The sequence below is a fragment of the Ursus americanus genome, chromosome 11 (genome assembly GCF_024610735.1).
Source record: "Ursus americanus isolate L20-20 chromosome 11, mUrsAme1.1.p, whole genome shotgun sequence".
NCBI lineage: Eukaryota > Metazoa > Chordata > Mammalia > Carnivora > Ursidae > Ursus > Ursus americanus.
This window is the reverse complement of record NC_142137.1, coordinates 61,500,473-61,518,898: the sequence shown is the minus strand read 5'-3', so window position 1 is coordinate 61,518,898 and position 18,426 is coordinate 61,500,473. Positions and strand designations below refer to the sequence as shown.

General features: G+C 43.0%; 1 protein-coding gene across 1 annotated transcript in view; it reads right to left on the bottom strand.

Moving 5' to 3' along the window:
• CCDC170 (coiled-coil domain containing 170) overlaps positions 1-18,057 on the bottom strand; it is a 110,767-nt gene extending 92,710 nt beyond the window's left edge. Inside the window, exons 1-3 of the mRNA XM_045805360.2 lie at positions 18,029-18,057; positions 10,058-10,304; positions 9,826-9,975 (exon numbers count right to left, since the gene is read on the bottom strand). Coding sequence (XP_045661316.2) covers positions 9,826-9,975; positions 10,058-10,304; positions 18,029-18,057 — 426 coding nt within the window. The remainder of the gene's footprint in view (positions 1-9,825; positions 9,976-10,057; positions 10,305-18,028) is intronic.
• Between the last annotated feature and the right edge of the window lie 369 nt (positions 18,058-18,426).

Below are 18,426 nucleotides of genomic sequence, written 5' to 3'. Positions count from 1 at the left end.
ATTTCACTGAGCATAATGCCCTCTAGTTCCATCCACATCATTGCAAATGGCAAGATTTCATTCTTTCTGATGGCTGAGTAATATTCCATTGTGTGTGTGTGTGTGTGTGTGTGTGTGTGTGTGTGTATCACCTCTTCTTTATCCATTCATCTGTTGATGGACATCTAGGCCCTTTCCGTAGTTTGGCTATTATGGACATTGCTGCTATAAACATTGGGGTGCAGGTGCCCCCTTGAATCACCACGTTTGTATCCTTTGGATAAATACCAACTAGTGCAATTGCTGGGTCATAGGGTAGCTCTATTTTTATCTTTTTGAGGAACCTCCATACTGTTTTCCAGAGTGGCTGCACCAGTTTCATTCCCACCAATAGTGTAAGAGGGTTACTGGGAGACACTTTTGCTCCTCACCTGCCTTGATCTCCCTCTGGCATGTGCCACCCAAAGCACACTGTCCCTAAACTCTCCTTACTCATCTCCCTCACCTCTCTGCATTGCTCCCTTCTCTGACTCACCTGGCGCTCCCCTCTCAGTCCCACCAGCAGCTCATCCTCCTTCACCACTCCTTAACTTGATATTCTCTGCGGTTCTGTCCTCAACCCTCTGTCACTGGAGACACCTTCTCTGGCCAACTTCCTGCCCTGCTGAGATTTCAACCATTCCCAGCGTCTGGTGGCTCCCAAATCTGCACCTCAAGCTAGAGATTCCCATGTCCAGCCATCTACTGAACATCGCCTGCATGTCCTGCCGGCGCTTCGAAGTCAACATCATCTCCCAGCCACCACCGGAAGCCAAACTTGCCCACCTCCATCCTTGTCCCTGGTCTACTAGAGCACCCTGTGTCATTGTTTCTGTATTTCCGGCTAGATCCTTATCTGACAGCATGTCTTTACTCCAGGCATGCTTTCTTCCATTCTTTTTTAAACGTTTATGTATCACCATTTATTATGTACTGAACTCCACTGCAAGCTCAACAGCTAGAAACAGTGTCTTCTACTTTGTCACTCCATTTGTTGCAGGCACATGTTTCTTAAGTTTTATTTCAAGCTGACAGAGAAGTTTCAAGACTAATTCAATAATCCCAAGTATATGCTTCACCTGGATTCACCAGCTGTGAGAACATTTTGCCACATTTGACTGATTCCTTTCTCCATGCGTTTATTACAACCACGATTGCTGAATCATGGGTAATTTGCCAACATTATGGCCCTTCACCCCCAAAAACTTTAGCATGTATCCCCTAAGAGCAAGAACATCCCTTTGCAAACAGTCAAATTTAAGGAATTTCACAATGACGTCATATCATTCACCAATTATCTCAGTAACGTTCCTTGGAGCAACTGTAACCGCGTGGCACGTGTTGTCAAGTACCTTTAGTTTGTCTGACGTGCAACAGGTCCTCAGCCTCTCTTTGACTCTCATAACAACAGTGATGAGACGAGCTGACATACAGCTCCTCACATGGTGCACTGAGAGCCCATCATCGCTCCTAGAGAATTACTGTAAATGCCAGAAAGGATTAAGCTGAATCTGTGAGACAACACTGGACATACCCCAACTGAGGGATGTTCTACAAGCTGGGCTCTTTTTAAGCACATTGCCCTCCCTCCTGCCTAAGGGAATGTAGCCTCCCTTGTGATTACTGAGAACATTCCTTCTTGGGATCCCTCACAACGCAGCACAAACATCATCTCCTTAGGGAGCCCTCCCCACCCACCCTATCCAAAGTAGACCTCACCCTTTACCCCAGCCGATCTCGACCCTGGTATCCTGCCTTAACTTCTTGTTACAGCATTTACCACTCTCTTTTTTTTTACCATAAATTATACCTTGCTTATCTATTTCTTTACTTTGTTATTATTTATTTCCCCCACAAGAATATGACTTTTATGAGAGCAAGACCTTACCTAAAACAGCGCCTGTTTGGGATGCCTGGGTGGCTCAGTTGGTTAAGCATCTGACTTTGATTCAAGTCATGATCCCAGGATCATGATCCCAGGGTCCTGGGGTCAAGCCCTGCATTGGGCTCCCTGCTCACTGGGGAGCCTGCTTCTCTCTCTCCTCCCCGCTCCTGCTTTCTCTCGCTCTCTCTCTCTAATAAATTAAATCTTAAAAAAAAAAAAAAAAAAAGGAAAGCATGTCTGTATCTTCCATGCCTAACAGAGAGCCTGGGATTCAATGGGAGGTTGCCGAATAGGTGACTAACACGACGTCTGATTCACTAAGCAGAATATTTCTGATTCAGATTTCCTCCCAACTGCTCATTTTTGCCTACTTCAAATGTTCACAAGATGTCAGCATCAAGTCTTCCTTCTTACATTCTCCTCTGCTATCCATTTCTTTTATCCTGAAGTAGAAGAGACTGAAGGAAATGTGACAATTACAGTCAAATATGAATATAGTCTGAAAACTGTTCCCCTTTGCACTGATGCTGAGGTTAGGCTCTGATGGCCTGACTATGCTGAAACATGCATTTCTGTACAAAGTTAACAGGGAAGATTCAAGAAGGAAATCATAGGGTAAGTTCAATGAAAAGGAAGCTATTTCAGTTACTCAGAAATACAAGGCAAGTGTTTGTTTTTATAAGCAATATTTAAGATATTTTACTCAAGCTCTAACTAAGCATGTAAATATAGAACCCACAATCAATAGTTACGTTGGTATCAGTAAGAAAAAGAGTACGGTACTACTGGTCCACCTCAGCAATGCCTCTGAAGTTCTCTGCCTTAGATCTAAGCCACCAAAGTACCAATTTCTAAAGGGGGGAAAAAACTGGAAGCAAAACAAAGAAAAAAAAAAGCACCTTGGGTAAAGTACATAGCATAAATAATTCCTAGTGAGCAAACGTTACTCCCTTCTTCAAGTAAATGTTTTTAGGTCTCCTTGAACACAGAAAAAGAAAGTCTTTATAATGAGTCAACTTAATTTGAGTACAAACCAAGGAGCTCGCTATTGTTTCAAATGTACTACACATTGTATTTGGTAACATTAAGTAAACACACCCATATTTAAAAATATGCAAAGAAAAACTTGCTCTGTTTGGTGTTCAAAAAGCTCTCCTACTTGTCCTTTGAACGCTTTCTCTCACGCTGCATTCTGAAGCCAGGCGGACAAAGAATGATTAGGTAACAGGAGAAACCAAGTGTTGTAGTTAAAATCAACAAAGTTACATATACAAATAAATTAACTGGTTATCATTTTTTTTAAACATTTTATTCTGAAATTATCTTAGACTTGGAGAATATCTGCCAAATTAGAACAGAGTTTCTGTATATCCTTTACCCAGCTTCCCCTAATGTTACTAACTAGGATAAGCAACCAGGAACAATAGTGTTAACTAAGCTACCAGTTTTTCCACTAATGTTATCTTTGTGGTCCAGAAGCCAGTCTAGGTGCCCACATCGCATTTAGTGTCGTATCTCCTTAATGTCCTTGACATTTTTAAGTCCTGTCAGTTATTTTGTAGAAAATCCTTCAAGGTGGGTGTGCCTAATGTTTTCATTGATCGGACTGTCATCATTACTTTTGATAGTAGAAAGTCCTTATTTATTGACAAGGGAAAAACATCTAATTACTGATCTAGTTCAATCCCTACCAATAGAGTACATTTTCTAGAATTTCGTCCAATTGATTCCTAGTCTAAAGGTGTTTTTTTCCCTTGGACAAAGAGAAAAGGTCGTCCTGTTAACTTTCACAACCATATCCCAAATATCTTATACACTTCAATTCTTCACAATGGCTTAACCAAGTTTGTATCTTTAGTTTTTTTAGTAGCTCTCTTACCAAATTTTTGCCTGGTTGCTATTTCAGATAACAGAGGTAGGTTGAAAAAGTTCTGCTCTAGTTTGGATTTGTCTATATGTCTTTATAGATTTTTGTTTCTGTCCATTCTTATTTTGAATATTTGAATACCAATTGTGATGCCATGTTATTGCATACACATTTAGAATTCTTACAACTTCCTGTTGAAGGAAAAAAATTTTTTTAAAGATTTTATTTATTTATTTATAGCCAGCGAGAGAGAGAACACAAGCAGGGGGAGTGGGAGAGGAAGAAGCAGGCTCCCAGCAGAGGAGCCTGATGTGGGGCTCGATCCCAGAACGCCGGGATCACGCCCTGAGCCGAAGGCAGATGCTTAATGACTGCGCCAACCAGGTGCCCCAAAGGAAAATTTTTATTATTATGAGATAGTGATATAATTTGTATAATGACTCTCTTTACCTCCAGTAATACATTTTTGCCTTAAAAGTATTTTGTATATTATTATAGCTAATCAGCTTTCTTTTGCTTATTTTTTTCCTGATGAATCTTTTTTTTTAATTAATTTATTTATTTTAGAAAGAAAGACAGTGGAGGGGAGGGGCAGAGGCAGAGGGAGAGAGAAACATAAGCAGAATCCATGCTGAGCCCGGAACCCATGTGGGACTCAATCTCACGATCCTGAGATCAGGACCTGAGCCAAAACCAAGAGTCAAAGGCTTAACCAACTGTATCACCCAGGCGCCCCGTGCCTGATGAATCTTTTTATACACTTTGCTTTCAACTTCTCCATATACTTTTGTTTATGTCTTTCATAAATACCATATACCTAGATAAAGAAAAAAACTCAATCTGACAATTTGTTCAGTTAACTGAGCATTTCATCCATTCTCCTTTACGATAATTACTGCTATATTTGTATTTGTTTCCACCATCATTTTGTTTTTTTCTTTTTTCTCCGCTTTTTCTGTTTCTGTTTCTCTTTCTTGCCTTTTTCGGGAGATTTAGGTTTTTTCTTTACACCTCGAATAGAGAGGCTTCTAACTTGAATTCATATGAAGACAAGGGATTAGAGTTACATCTTTTCTTAAACTTGAGTTAGATTAAAAGGCAGAGGAGGAAACAAAAAAGCAAAACCAGAAGAGGGAAGAAATGATTCTTAAAAAGTAGAAACAGAGGGGCACCTGGGTGGCACAGCGGTTAAGCGTCTGCCTTCGGCTCAGGGCGTGATCCCGGCATTATGGGATCGAGCCCCACATCAGGCTCCTCCGCTATGAGCCTGCTTCTTCCTCTCCCACTCCCTCTGCTTGTGTTCCCTCTCTTGCTGGCTGTCTCTATCTCTGTCAAATAAATAAATAAAATCTTTAAAAAAAAAGTAGAAACAGAGGGGCTCCTGGGTGGCTCAGTCAGTTAAGCAACTGCCTTCAGCTCAGGTCATGATCTCAGGGTCCTGGGATTGAGCCCCACATCAGGCTCCCTGCTCAACAGGGAGCCTGCTTCTCCCTCTTCTTCTGTCCCTCCCCCTGCTTGTGTTTCCTCTCTCTCTCTCTCTCTCTCTCTCATTCTCTCTCTCAAGTAAATAAATAAATACCTCATTTTAAAACCTATTTTTAAAAAATATAAATGGATACTACTTCATACCCATTAGGATGGCTACTATGAAAAGAAAAAAGAAAAAAAAAAGGAGGGAGGCAGGGAAGAAAAATTTGAGTGTGGAACAGAATGTAGAGAAATTGGAACCTTCAGGCATTGCTGATGGCAACGTAAAATGGTTCAGCTACTATGGAAAACAGTATGGTAGCTCCTCAAAAAAATTAAAAATAGAAACACCATTATCATCCAGCAGTCCCAAAAGAATTGAAAGCAAGGTCTTGAAGAGCTATTTGTGTACCTATGATCAAAGTAGAATTATTCACTAAAGCCAAAATGTGGAAACAACCCAAGTGTCCAGGCACGGATGACTGGATTAAAAAAAACATGACATATACATATAATGGAATGTTGTTCGGCCTTAAAGGAAATTCTGCCATGCTACAACACGGCTGAGTCCTGAGGACATTACGCTAAGTAAATAAGGCAGGCGCAAAATGATAAACAGTGTATGTACCCCTCACATGAGGTATCTAGTGTAGTCGAATTCAGAAACAGAAGATAGAATGGTGGTTTCCAGGGCCGAGGGAGAGAGGGGCACGGGGAGTTACAGGTTAGTGCGTACAGAGTCCCAGTTTTGCGAGATGAAAAGCGTTCTTTAAAAAAAAAAAAAAAAAAAAAAAAAAACAAGAAAAGAGTCTAGACATGGATGGTGGCAATGGTTGCAAAATAATATAAAAGTACTTACTGCCACTGCACTGTGCATATAAACACAGTTAAGATGGTAAAGTTTATGTTACGTGTATTTTTTTATAATTTTTTGAGAAGTGGAAGTAGTGGGGAAATGAGGGGAAAACTGACTTTACTTCCTTTATAATTACAGCTGACCAGTTCCAGGTCCTTTGCTCTGAGGACCTACAGCTGTTGATAAACTGTGTTGCTATTTATATTTTCTTCCCAGAACAACCCTATCAGACAGTTAGTTAACCTGTTTTACAGAAAGGAAAGAGACTTGCTCCAAGTCCCAACAGTGCTATTTGCTGGAGACTCCACTCGGGTTCTAGGTATGTGAAAACTCGGACAGAGCAAAACCACCATATGTCTGTGGCCTCTGAGCCCACATCCAATCACTTTTTCCCAAACGGCTGCTGTAGCTTCTTGCTCACTGGTATTATTTTAATAATTTGGTAACATTTTTTGGCTTCCAAAAAAAAAAACAAAAAAACATTTTTTGGCTTCCACACCTTATTTCTTTTTTTCCTCCATACCTTATTTCACATGCACGGCAAAGTGACACCGTTCTGCTCAAAGCTGTATTTATGAATTTCCCAGACGCATGTTTCCGTCTTCCCTGCTTGAGCCGTTATACTTGAAGTCACATAACATCACATTTTCTAGCCTAGTAAAGCTCTGCTGATGATCTGATTGGAGGTAAACCCAGCTTGAGAAAAAGTCGCATTAAACTTGGGTCACGGGTGACACCGACCCAAACCATCTGTTCATGTGTCTGTTTTTCTTGATTGTGAGCTCTTGATTCTTCCCTGAGAGCGGAAACTGTGTCAAATTTGTTTTTTTACCCTCAGTACCTCACACAAATCCTCAGTTACTGATCGTTGAGGTGGGGACTGAGGTATTATTAATGGAGGTGTCAGTGATGACAGTAGTGGGGTAGATGCCACGGCAAATTCCAAAAGTTACAGAGAATAAAAATAACTAATATTAATAAGCACTTACTCTATCAGTTCGGATGGATTAGATATATTAACTGTGAAATCCCCAAACTACGCTCTGTGGTAAGGACTCTGATCCCAGGTTGCAGATGAAGAACTACCGTTGAGAGACATAAGTCATTTTTTTGCCCATGTCATCACAGATAATAAGGGGTATAAATCAGGATGGCTTGAACCCAAAACTAGCAGCTTTGGTCTCTGCGGTGTTCTATGACCTCATACGGTCGCATACTGCTGTATTTTCGTCTGGTTTTCAGACCAAAGGATGGTGTGGTAGGAAAAGTACTAAACTTCCAAAAGATCGATATTTAAGTCCCAGCCACAGCAGCTGCTAATCGAGCAAGCCATTTTCACTTCCATATAGTGGGAAATTCTTGCCTTGCCTACCTGAAGTGTAAGATTGTCTCAGATGAAGTAGTTAGCAAACTGAAAAATCCACTTTAATAAATGCTGCTCTTTCCGCTTCTACTTTTAGTCTCAGTAAAATTTAAGTCCTTCGGGTCAATTAAAGTCTTAGGCTTGGTGAATATTTTCCTTTTTTTAAATAAAGATTTTTATTTTAGAGAGAGAGAGTGTGCGCTTGCAAGGGGTGGGGGGCACCAAGGGACAGCCGACTCCATGCTGAGCATGGAGCCCCGTGCAGAGCTCAATCCCATGACCCCGACATCATGACCTGAGCCAAAATCAAGAGTTGGACACTTAATCGACAGAGCCACCCAGGTGCTGTGAATAACATAGGTAGTAGAATTTATCCTAAAAATCTCAATATGAATTAAAAAGATTACTCAATACAATCACTTATTTATTGCTAAAGCTTTTTTATTTTCACTTTTACAGTGGAAAATTCTGGCAAATACCACCAATCAGGATCACCAAAAGTGGGACAAAGTGACACCATGTACCTCCTGGTGTGATGTACTGAGACATAACACTTTATAGTATTTCTACTAAAAATCTAATAAAAAACAATCAGACAAACTTATTCTGCAAGACAAATGACCTAGACTCTGTAAAAATATCAGCAGCATCAAAGACAAAGAAAGACTGAGAAACTATTCCAGGTTTACGGCAACTAAAGACACATAACTAAATACAATGCATAATCCTAAAATTAAAAATATTCTGCAGGAAATGGCATTATTGGGACAACTGGCAAAATTTCTGTAGATAGTGTACATTAAATAAAGTTACTGCAGCTATGTCAAACATCCTGGATTTGGGGCGCCTGGGTGGTGCAGTCGTTAAGCGTCTGCGTTCAGCTCAGGGTGTGATCCTGGTGTTCTGGGATCGAGCCCCACATCAGTCTCCTCCGCTAGAAGCCTGCTTCTTCCTCTCCCACTCCCCCGCTTGTGTTCCCTCTCTAGCTGGCTGTCTCTCTCTGTCAAATAAATAAATAAAATCTTAAAAAAAAAAAAATCCTGGATTTGATTATTGCATTTTGGTTGGAGAATGCCCTTGATTTTAGGAGATACCTACTGGAATATTTGGGAATAAAGGGCCATGATGTCTATAATTCACTTTCAATTGTTTCTCCAAACAAAGATAAATAACATAAAAATACTACATACTTATGCATGGGCTATCATTCTTTTTTTAAAGATTATTTATTCATTTATTTATTTGAGAGACCATGAGCGGAGGAGGGACAGAGGGAGAGGGAAAGAGAGAATCCTCAAGCCGACTCCTGCTGAGCACAGGCATGTGGGGGCTCCATCCAGGACCCTGAGATCATTACTCAGGGAAATCAAGAGTCCCAGGCTAAGCGGACTGAGCCACCCAGGTGCCCCTGGGCTAACATTCCTAATTCACAGAGGATACCATATTGGGATAAAATTTGCAAATGTCTAATGGAAAAAAAAATCTCTTTTATTTGTACAATATATTACTAATTTTCCACAATAAGCCAGGAATCAAAGAAATCTAAATATAGGTCAGATGTAAGGCAGCAATCAAAACTTCTAGATATTGGAAGAATTCCTATAACATGCTGGAGAATCCACCCCATGTTTTGAATCTAAGAGTGCCCCCCAGAGATTTCTGCGGTCAGTATGGTCAGGCTGAGGACGCTCTTAGGTTAGCAGTTCTGCGGAACACAATTCCCTCCCTGTCTCTGGCATCACCCTTAGCACACCATGCCTGATGGGACCCTGATGCCAGGTCCAAAAGGGGATACTTCACCCGGGCTGAGCCAGCCCTAATTTCGTGTGTGCGTGTTTGCGTTACAGCATATCTGATGCCCCAAAGCCCCCAGTGCCTAAGTAATTGGGTAAATGGATCCAAGGACAACTGAATGATTGTTTCTAGGGTGACCAGCAACAAAAAGGCCAGCGACTTTGCTCAGGACCATCATTAATCCTACCACACCAAATTTTGAAGAAATTGCTCTGACTCACTTCTTAGGCGAGTAGTGTAAGTTAAATGGGGGTCGCGGAGGGTCTGCAGGAGCTGTCTTTAGAATTTCACCCGTTTAAATGGTCAGAGAAGCAAACTGGTACCAACGAAAATTCAGACGCACTTCACAAACTCACGACCTGCCCATAACTTTCTAAAATTAACCGGCCGCTGGCAGTCCCAGGCCGCTTCCGAGGCGGAGCCATACCCACTACGAGGCACCCACGCACTGGGAAGAAGTTTGCAAATACCGAGCTCTCTGGGGGCGCCCCGCGGCCGTCCATCCCCGGTGCTCGGCGGCGGTCCGGGAGGCCGCCGGGGCCACCCCTGAGCGCGGCCGGCGGGCTGGGACGTACCTCGGGCGCGGGCGGAGAGGCGCTGCGGGCGGCGGGCGTCGCGGGCCGGGTCCGGGCGCCTGGAGCCGGAGGAGCGGCCGCGGCTTCCTGGGCGCTGCGAGCGCAGGCGGCGGAGAGCGGCGGGTGCGGGTGCCGGTGCGCGCGCGTCTCCTAGGGCAACTCGTAAACACGCGCGGACGGCGCAGCGCGGACGCTGGCGGCGCTCGCGGGACCTGGCCGGCTGCGCACTCGCGGGGGGCCCCGCAGCCTTGGCCCTCTGAGATGCGCCCGGGCCGCGGACAGACCCCGATCGGCCCGACGGTGTCCTCCCGAGCGCGGGCGGCGCAGAGCCGCGGCTTCGGCGGCCCTGGCGGCTGGGTCTGGCCCGGCCTAGGCTTGGCTGAGCGGTAGACGCTCGCCGGAAGGCTGGGGGTCCCGGTGGGAGAGGCCGGTCATCGCCGTAGGACTCCCCCGCGAGCGCGATTCCAGGTCTTGTCCTTCTGCCAGGCAGGCACAAGTGACAACGAATGGTCAGTGTTATGGTCAACGTTACCTTGCTGGCGCGCGTGAGCTGTAGGGGCGTGCTGACACAAAGGTGAAGAGCATTTATTTAGCACCTACTGTGTGCAAACGCTCTACTCCTTCAGGCTTCAGCGCTGGCTTTGAGTGCGTCCAGCCTGTGCGCTTGGTTTAATGTTCAGCTGTTCCAGCCTTGACATTCTTAATGACTTTTGGACACGGAACCCTACATTTGCATTTTGTACTGGGCTCTGCAAATTAAGTAGCCTGTCCTAGTGAGCGTTCCTGCATTTGACCTTCTCAACAACCTGCAGGAAAATATAAGTAAGAGTAATACTAGTGTTAGTAGCAACCATAGCTTCTAGTTATGAAATACTTGTGTGTTCTTTTAAGAACTATTCTAAGTGCTTTCCAGGTGTGATCTCATTGAATAAAACAAGATTATCAAGTAGATATTAGAATAATCCATTTTTAAGATGAGGAAACAATCACAGGAAATGAAATAAATTGTTCACGAGTATACAGCTGGTCAGGGGCAGACTCAGGATCAGACACCAGACCATAAGACTCAAGCACAGAGAAGGTGAGTATCCTGCCTAAGGTCCCACGCTTTGTGGCAGAAACTTGTTGAGCCCCACTTATCTCACTTGAAGGCCCTTGGTGGACCTGTGTGGTGTTCTAAAATTAAACAAAATCGGAAAGATAGCAGCAATCCTTGGATTCCATCCAGTTATCCTACATGCATCCATTATTGGCTGAGAATTTCTTGGCCTTGACAATGGTTTCTGTTTTTACAGTTCACATTGCCACATATCCAATCCATAATCACCTCAAAGGCTTTCACTTGGAGTACTATTTAAAAAAAAAAGCCTTAAGGGAAACTAAGGCTTTCAGAAATCTATTAAAACATAGTATCATCTGTAGTAATCATGTTTTCAAGCTGCAGTTTTTCCTTGCAGTGGAATTACTACACACTTTCAAATTTTTCGGTAAAAGGACACTGTCTGGTGAAACACATAATGTGATGAAACCCCGAGGCACCTGGCAGAGAACCAAGCTGAGAAAGTCCCTTCTCTATTAACTCTGCCTCCAGTTGTTTCAGAATTCAATTTTATGAAGTCTAATTCTGGTCACTGTGGTCAACTTTGTAATTCTTCTTCTTTACAACACAAGATATGAATTCCCACAGTCTTTTTAAAAGTCAGCATTGGTTGGGGTGCCTGGCTGGCTCAGTCGGTAGAGCGAGCGACTCTTGATCTCTTGGGGTTGCAGGTTTGAGCCCCATGTTGGGTGTAGAGGTTACTAAAAAATAAAAATCTTTAAAAAGAAAAAAATTTAAAAGTCAGGGGCACCTGAGTGGCTCAGTCGGTTAGGCATCCGACTCTTGATTTCAGTTCAGGTCTTGACCTCAGGATCATGAGTTCAAGCCCTGCATTGGGCTCCACACTAGGCATGGAGCCAACTTAAAAAAAAAAAAGTTAGCATTGGTGATGGATGCATTAATTAACTAGACAGGAGGAATCCTTCTACAATGCATACATAGATCATCACTGCACACTTTATATATCTTACAATTTTACTTGTCAATATACCTCAATAAAGCTGAGAAAAACCAAATATGCATAATAAAAAATTTTTCCTCAGTGTTAAGCAGATTTTCTCTAAGTGACAGCAATGCACTTTTGTGTAAGTGGGAGCAGACAAAGTGCTTGGCTGGCCCCTGCCTAGGTGCCTTTGAACCTTCTGGGATGTCAAGACATGAGCCAAGTGAGTCTTCAAGGCGGCACCTGATGATGTGTCTTTGAGGGTTGAGAGGGAGGACAGAGTCTGGATGTAGGTCTGAGCTGGAGCCTGGAAGGGACGAGCTGGCATGATGGTGATAGAACATGTAGGCTGGGGGTGGGGGGCCTGGGCGTGATGATGGTTTAAGCAAGGGACCGAGGTCCAAATGCACAAAGCAAGGTCCAGCCCAGATTCCTCACCAAACTGCAGGCCTGGACAATATATTATGATCCATCCTGCCTCAGTACAGACTTCTAGTTCTCTTTGTAACATCAAGAAAGACAGAAAGCCACCAGCTATGTGACCTGGCACATCTCATATAACTGCTTCTTCCAGATTAGATGCCAGACTGAGTTTGGGCCATGGTGTGTAGGAACTCTTCCGCTCCCCAGAGCGGAACAGCAACATCAGGAAGCTCGCCCCCAGAGGAAGACAACAGGGAACAAGAGGCAGGATCCGTTGGAGGAGATGGAGGCGGAGCAAGAAGCTCTTCCAGAGGGGCTGTCACAGACCAGCTGAGAGCTGAGAGCTGGCACGTGTGCCGCTGGGGGGTGCAAAAGGGGAGGAGAGGAAAGGTCTGGAGTCTGAGCTTCCAGCCAGGCTGGAAGTGGGGTGAGGCCTGAGAGCCAGCAAGGAGATAAAGCCGAGGAGGGAGGAGGAGAGAGAGTTCAGCTTGGGACAAATTTAGTGTGAGGTGCTGATAGGGGAAGGCAAACATTTTGCAGTTTGGGAACAGGAAGTCCTGGGCACATCCAGCTTAAACCAGAATTTCCAGCTCATTCTGCTATAATGTTAAATTTTATCCTGAAATGTGTTTATAAACCTGGCCCTGCTGAGGTATATGTTAAATAAACAGGCTCTCAGAGATGAGATAAAAATGCCTCATAAGTAGCTCCGGGAGACAATGAAAAGCTCTCTCTCTCTTCTGGCACCTGGGGTTTTATTTTGGGGTTTTTTTTGTAATGTCACAAGTGTATTGCTCTGGTTTTTCCTTTGTTAGTTTGCTTGTTCATCTGCAAATAAACATGCTTCTCATAGGAAAATTTGTAATATGATAATAACTTTGGGGGCTTTTGACTTATATTTCGAAACCTGTTGCTGAAACCACTCCTATGACATTTTAGTTGTCTGAAGATTGTTTTAAAAAACCATATTAGACTTAAATATTTCTCTAAACAACGGAATGAAACATGGCCAAAGGCTGCAAACAACTAGTGTAGTTGAAAGCATCAGATTGTGAAATTGTGAACGTCTCTGAAGAAAAATGAAGCAATAATGCTTAGAAAAATATTTGGGCTGTTGTACAGCAATAAAAATCTTTAAAAGAGAAGTTTACAATATTGAAAGAATATCACTGCTGTATTACTTCAGTAGATGTGTTACTGAAAAATTAGAACTGATCTATAGAGTTGGCAGATTTTTCCCAGACAAAAGTCAGCCCTCCTTGGGAGCTGGAAATAATGACCACCAAGCGATAGTGTTGTTGCGTCAAGCACTTCCCTTGCTGTAACAAAACTGGCAGTCAGTGGATTTCCCCCTTAACTGAAATCAGATTGTAAATGAGATCTAGTTCTTTTCATATCTATTGGGGGGGGGAGCACCGTAAAGTATAAGCTTGTGTGAGAGAGCTTTTCCTTTTTAAAAATAGTAAAAGTCCTTGGGTTTATCCCTGGACTTGGCGGCCCTCAAAGAGAAGTTAAGTGGACAGACTCTGGAGCCAGGCTGCCTGGGATGAAATCCTGGCTTTGCCATTGCCTGGCCTTGTAATCTTGGGTAAATTTCTCCACCTCTTCAGGCCTCTTTCCTGGTCTGTACAACAGAGGTAAGAATAGTACTTAACCCATGGCCTTTTTGTAAGAATTACATGAGTTAATGCATGTAAAGTACCCAGTACAGAACCTGGGACGAAGTCCAGAGTGTTAGCTGTTAGCACCGTTCTTTTAAAACACAAGAGTAGGAAATTCCCTCACAAAACACTGCAAAAAAGGACTAGGAAAGCAAAATTGTTTACTCTTATTCTAAATTGCTTAGAACTTTGGAAGATCATAATTTTTTTTTTTAAAGTTGGGAGAGGGACAGAGAGAGAGGGAGAGAGAGAATCTCAAGCAGACTCGACACTTAGTGTGGAGCCCGCTGCCGGCGTTGATCTCACAACCCTGAGACCATGACCTGAGCCAAAATCAAGAGTTGGGACGCTTAACCCACTTGAGACACCTTGGAAGATCACAGCCTTAAAAAAATATTTTTTTAACTACTCAGTATATACGAATAAATTTTTTTTTTTTTTGACAGCGAAAGACAGTGAGAGAGGGAACACAAGCAGGGGGTAGTTGGAGAGGGAGAAGCAGGCTACCAGCTGAGCAGGGAGCCCAATGCAGGGCTCGATCCCAGGATGCTGGGATTGTGACGTGAGCTGAAGGCAGACGCTTACCACTGAGCCACCCAGGCACCCCTATGAACAAATTCTTAAAGCACTTTCTTTACTGTGAAAAATCAGGTAGAAAGGGTCTGCAGGTAGCAACTGGCAGCAACAAAGTGCCTTATCTCCAAGAACTTAGAAATCAATTGGACTCATTCGATTAAACCGAAACAGAGAGATGCAAGACACTTTATAAAAGACTGTAACTTAATTGAATACATTAACACACATGAAGAGGGAATGTGGTTATTACAATAGAGGTTATTGTACAAAGGGAACTCAGGGGAAAGGCCCCAGACCTCAAATGTTAATGTCTTGTCCACCTGATACTTTATTTCCCATTGAAATTAATAAACAGGCTTTGGAGATTTTAGAAGATCCAGATTCCACCCTCAAAGCCTGCAAACCTGTGGCTGCAGTCTCCCCATCCATTCACAGGACGTGTTAGGAATGTTCCAGGAGCAGGACCCTAATGTCACAGCATGCTCTAAAACAGCAATGAAAAAAAAAATGAATGTAATTCTTCGGGTTCTTTTTGCTCCCACAAGTTGGACCAATTGGTCTTAAATGACCGATGTTAAAAATTCCACCAGAAAATATGATAATTTGCCAAACATTCCATTAAATCAAAATTCAAAAGCAAATGTGGTTTCTAAATTAAGCAAAATCCCAGCCTCTTCTGGATCTTTAAAATGTCTTTATTATTTTGGAAAATCTTATGGCTTTGGGTGGGGGAGTGTGGGATTTTCCTGACCTCATTTTAGACACGCTTTAAATTTCTTTTAAAATAATGCCAACTTTCTTTCAAAAAGCAACAAATAATTCTTGTTAATAAAACGTTCATAGAAGTCGAGGGTGAAGAGTTTCTCATATGCACTGCTCTGGCTTCTCAGGATTGGTCCTGGCTTCCTGCTGAGGTTTTCACAAAAGTAATCAAAAACATTTTTATGATTTTTCTGATTCAGACCAGGCTAGATTTTATTACCAACTGAGGTTTAACCAACTATAGTTCATGTAATATATATTAAAACTGTAATATATAAATAAACCAATCCTCATCTACTCCTCTCAACAATATCATAAAAATAAATTAGCCTAATTTTTGAAAAGAGATTTTTATCTTCTCCTGATTCAGAGATTTGGCGTCAATTAAAATAACCTCTTTATAAGTTCACAGTGCTAGTCATAAAGGTCTATAAAGCTTCCTCTAATAAAAGAGAAAGGAAGCAAAATACAAAAAGCTGAGCACTCAGATAATCAACTTTTTTAAACGAACGCCTTAGCCTTCCCAGGGACAGATATCGCTTGAGGTCGTTCCTCTAAGTTTCATCATTGATACAAAACACTAACTTAGGCAGGTAAACTGCCTTTATTTCTTTGGATAAGGCAGCCACAATTACTTAATACCTGCTCCATACAGAGCAGCGATCGGAAAGCACCGTGAGTTAAAAAGAGAGGAAAAGGTATTTTAGTCTAAGGTCCAGGACTTTCAGATTAATGAGGAGCCGTGAGACACGGAAAAGAGGAAAACCATAGAACATAATCGCAAACAAAAGCCGTCACCGAGCAATACTGCAGACATGGTAAGTCATAGCTGGAGTAAGAGTACCTGATGATAGCCCTTGAGGCACTGACTCTTAACCGTAACTGCAAAGATAAAATGAAAAAAAAGCAAGAACTTCTCTGACTCAACACATGGTGCTTCAGGGGCTGCCATTCTATAACAGGTATGTGAAAAAAACAAACAAAAAACGCTCTGAATCCACATAGTCACAAAAACTCAGACACCAGTACAGCCTGGCTTGCCCCACAGCATAAACCAAATCCAGGGCCCAGGCTTGTGTTCCTGTTTTGACATCACAGTCATCTATGTGGCAGAGACTGGTTAGCGGTTCACTAAGCCTGGTTAGGGGTGACCTTGAATTCTGGCCTTTGGTATGTCGGTGGAAGTAAAGGGCACGGTTTCCAGGTTTGGCCCCTAAAAACCTCTTGTGGGATTCTGTGTGCCTTTCTATTTTTCTGTCTTCTGATGAGATCCTGATTCCAGAATGACCTCCACATATTGGAGGTGGTACAGGCCCCAACAGTCTGGATCCCTGAGTGTCTGCCCAGAGCAGATAACGCCATTGCCTCCCACACAGCTATCCTGGCCACCTGCACGTCCAAGACTACGTTCTGTTCTGTTAAACCCCTGGGCTCTGGGTGTTTACCTGTTCTAACAACTAGCATAACCTTAACGATACAACGTGCCATTTTTAAAACACAGAAAACTAAAGCAAAAAGACGAGTCACCCTGCTGAATTTTGTTGGAGAATTTTAGATATTCATGAAAAGAGATGTATTATGACTTCATTTTCTTTTTTTTTTTAAGATTTTATTTATTTATTTGAGAGAAAGACAGAGAGAGAGAGACAGAGAGAGAGCATGAGCAGGGGGAGGGGCAGAGGGAGAGGGAGAAGCAGACTCCCCGCTGAGCAGGGAGCCTGATTCCCTATTTGGGCTGGATCCCACGACCCTGAGATCATGACCTGAATCAAAGGCAGAGGACTGAGTCACCCAGGGCCTTTTCATTTCTTTAAAGTAATAAAGCATTTGAATAGTGAGTAAAACTAAACCTGTAAGTATAGATATCATTAGAAGAAAACACGGAGAGAGAAAATTATTGAAGGGAAATATTTTTTTAAAACAGATCCGCCATACAAGTAGCTGTGTGTCGTGTCCCCCCCCACCCCCGTCCACCCCGCCCTGCCCCCATGCTGTGCGCCAAAAGAGGGGAAAGGCTCTTCATTCATCAAATAAGAAAGTTTTCAGTGTATGGTTTCCCACAGTCACCCTCCCTCCCTTTTTTCTGTGTAACACTTCACTCCAGTGAAATTTTACAGGGAAGCAAATATATAAAACAGATCATCTTGGCACTGCTCTGGTTAAAGTGGGGTTGAAAATGTGGCTCCAGCCCCAAACAGTTCCAGGCATCCCTGGAAACAACTTAACAAAACCCCAGGGGCACTTAGGAGTATAGTTTAAAAGCCACAATTTATATTAATTCCATCACGAGATGCAGGTACAATCAGGCTAAACATCCTTCGTTTCTCATAACTTAAAATGATTGCCTTGGGGCGCCTGGGTGGCACAGCGGTTAGGCGCCTGCCTTCGGCTCAGGGCGTGATCCCAGCGTTACGGGATCGAGCCCCACGTCAGGCTCCTCCGCTATGAGCCTGCTTCTTCCTCTCCCGCTCCCCCTGCTTGTGTTCCCTCTCTCGCTGGCTGTCTCTATCTCTGTCGAATAAATAAATAAAATCTTTAAAAAAAAAAATAAAAAAAAAATGATTGGCTTGTCATCTACCAGTTTAATTTGCATTTTTGGAAATTATTTAAATTTTCAACCTGTGTAACATCTTACATAATAAACTCCATTTTCCTTTAAAATATTTTTTCACATTCACCTTTCTTTCATTTTTTGCTACCATCGGCCTAGTGCAGGCCCAGATTACATGACTCCTTTACCTGAATTTCTCCCCAATCCCGCAATCCATCCTGCACACATTCTCTCTCTCTTTTTTAAAAGCTTTATTTATTTATTTGAGAGGGAGCAAGAGCAGGGGGCAGGGGCAGAGGGAGAGGGAGAGAGAAACAAGCAGACTCAGCGCTGAGTGTGAGGCTTGACGTGAGGCTCGATCTCACTCACGACCCTGAGATCACAACCTGAGTGGAACCCAAATGCTAGACGATTAACTGACTGCACCCCCCAGGTGCCCCTGCACACATTCTCTTGAGTCTGTTCTCTACCCAGCAGCACAAGTGGACTTCATGAACTATGAGTCTGAGCAGGTCACTCTTGCTGAAAACATTCCATTGGCTGCATCATATTTTGAATAAAAATCCAAAGGCTACAGGGCGCCTGG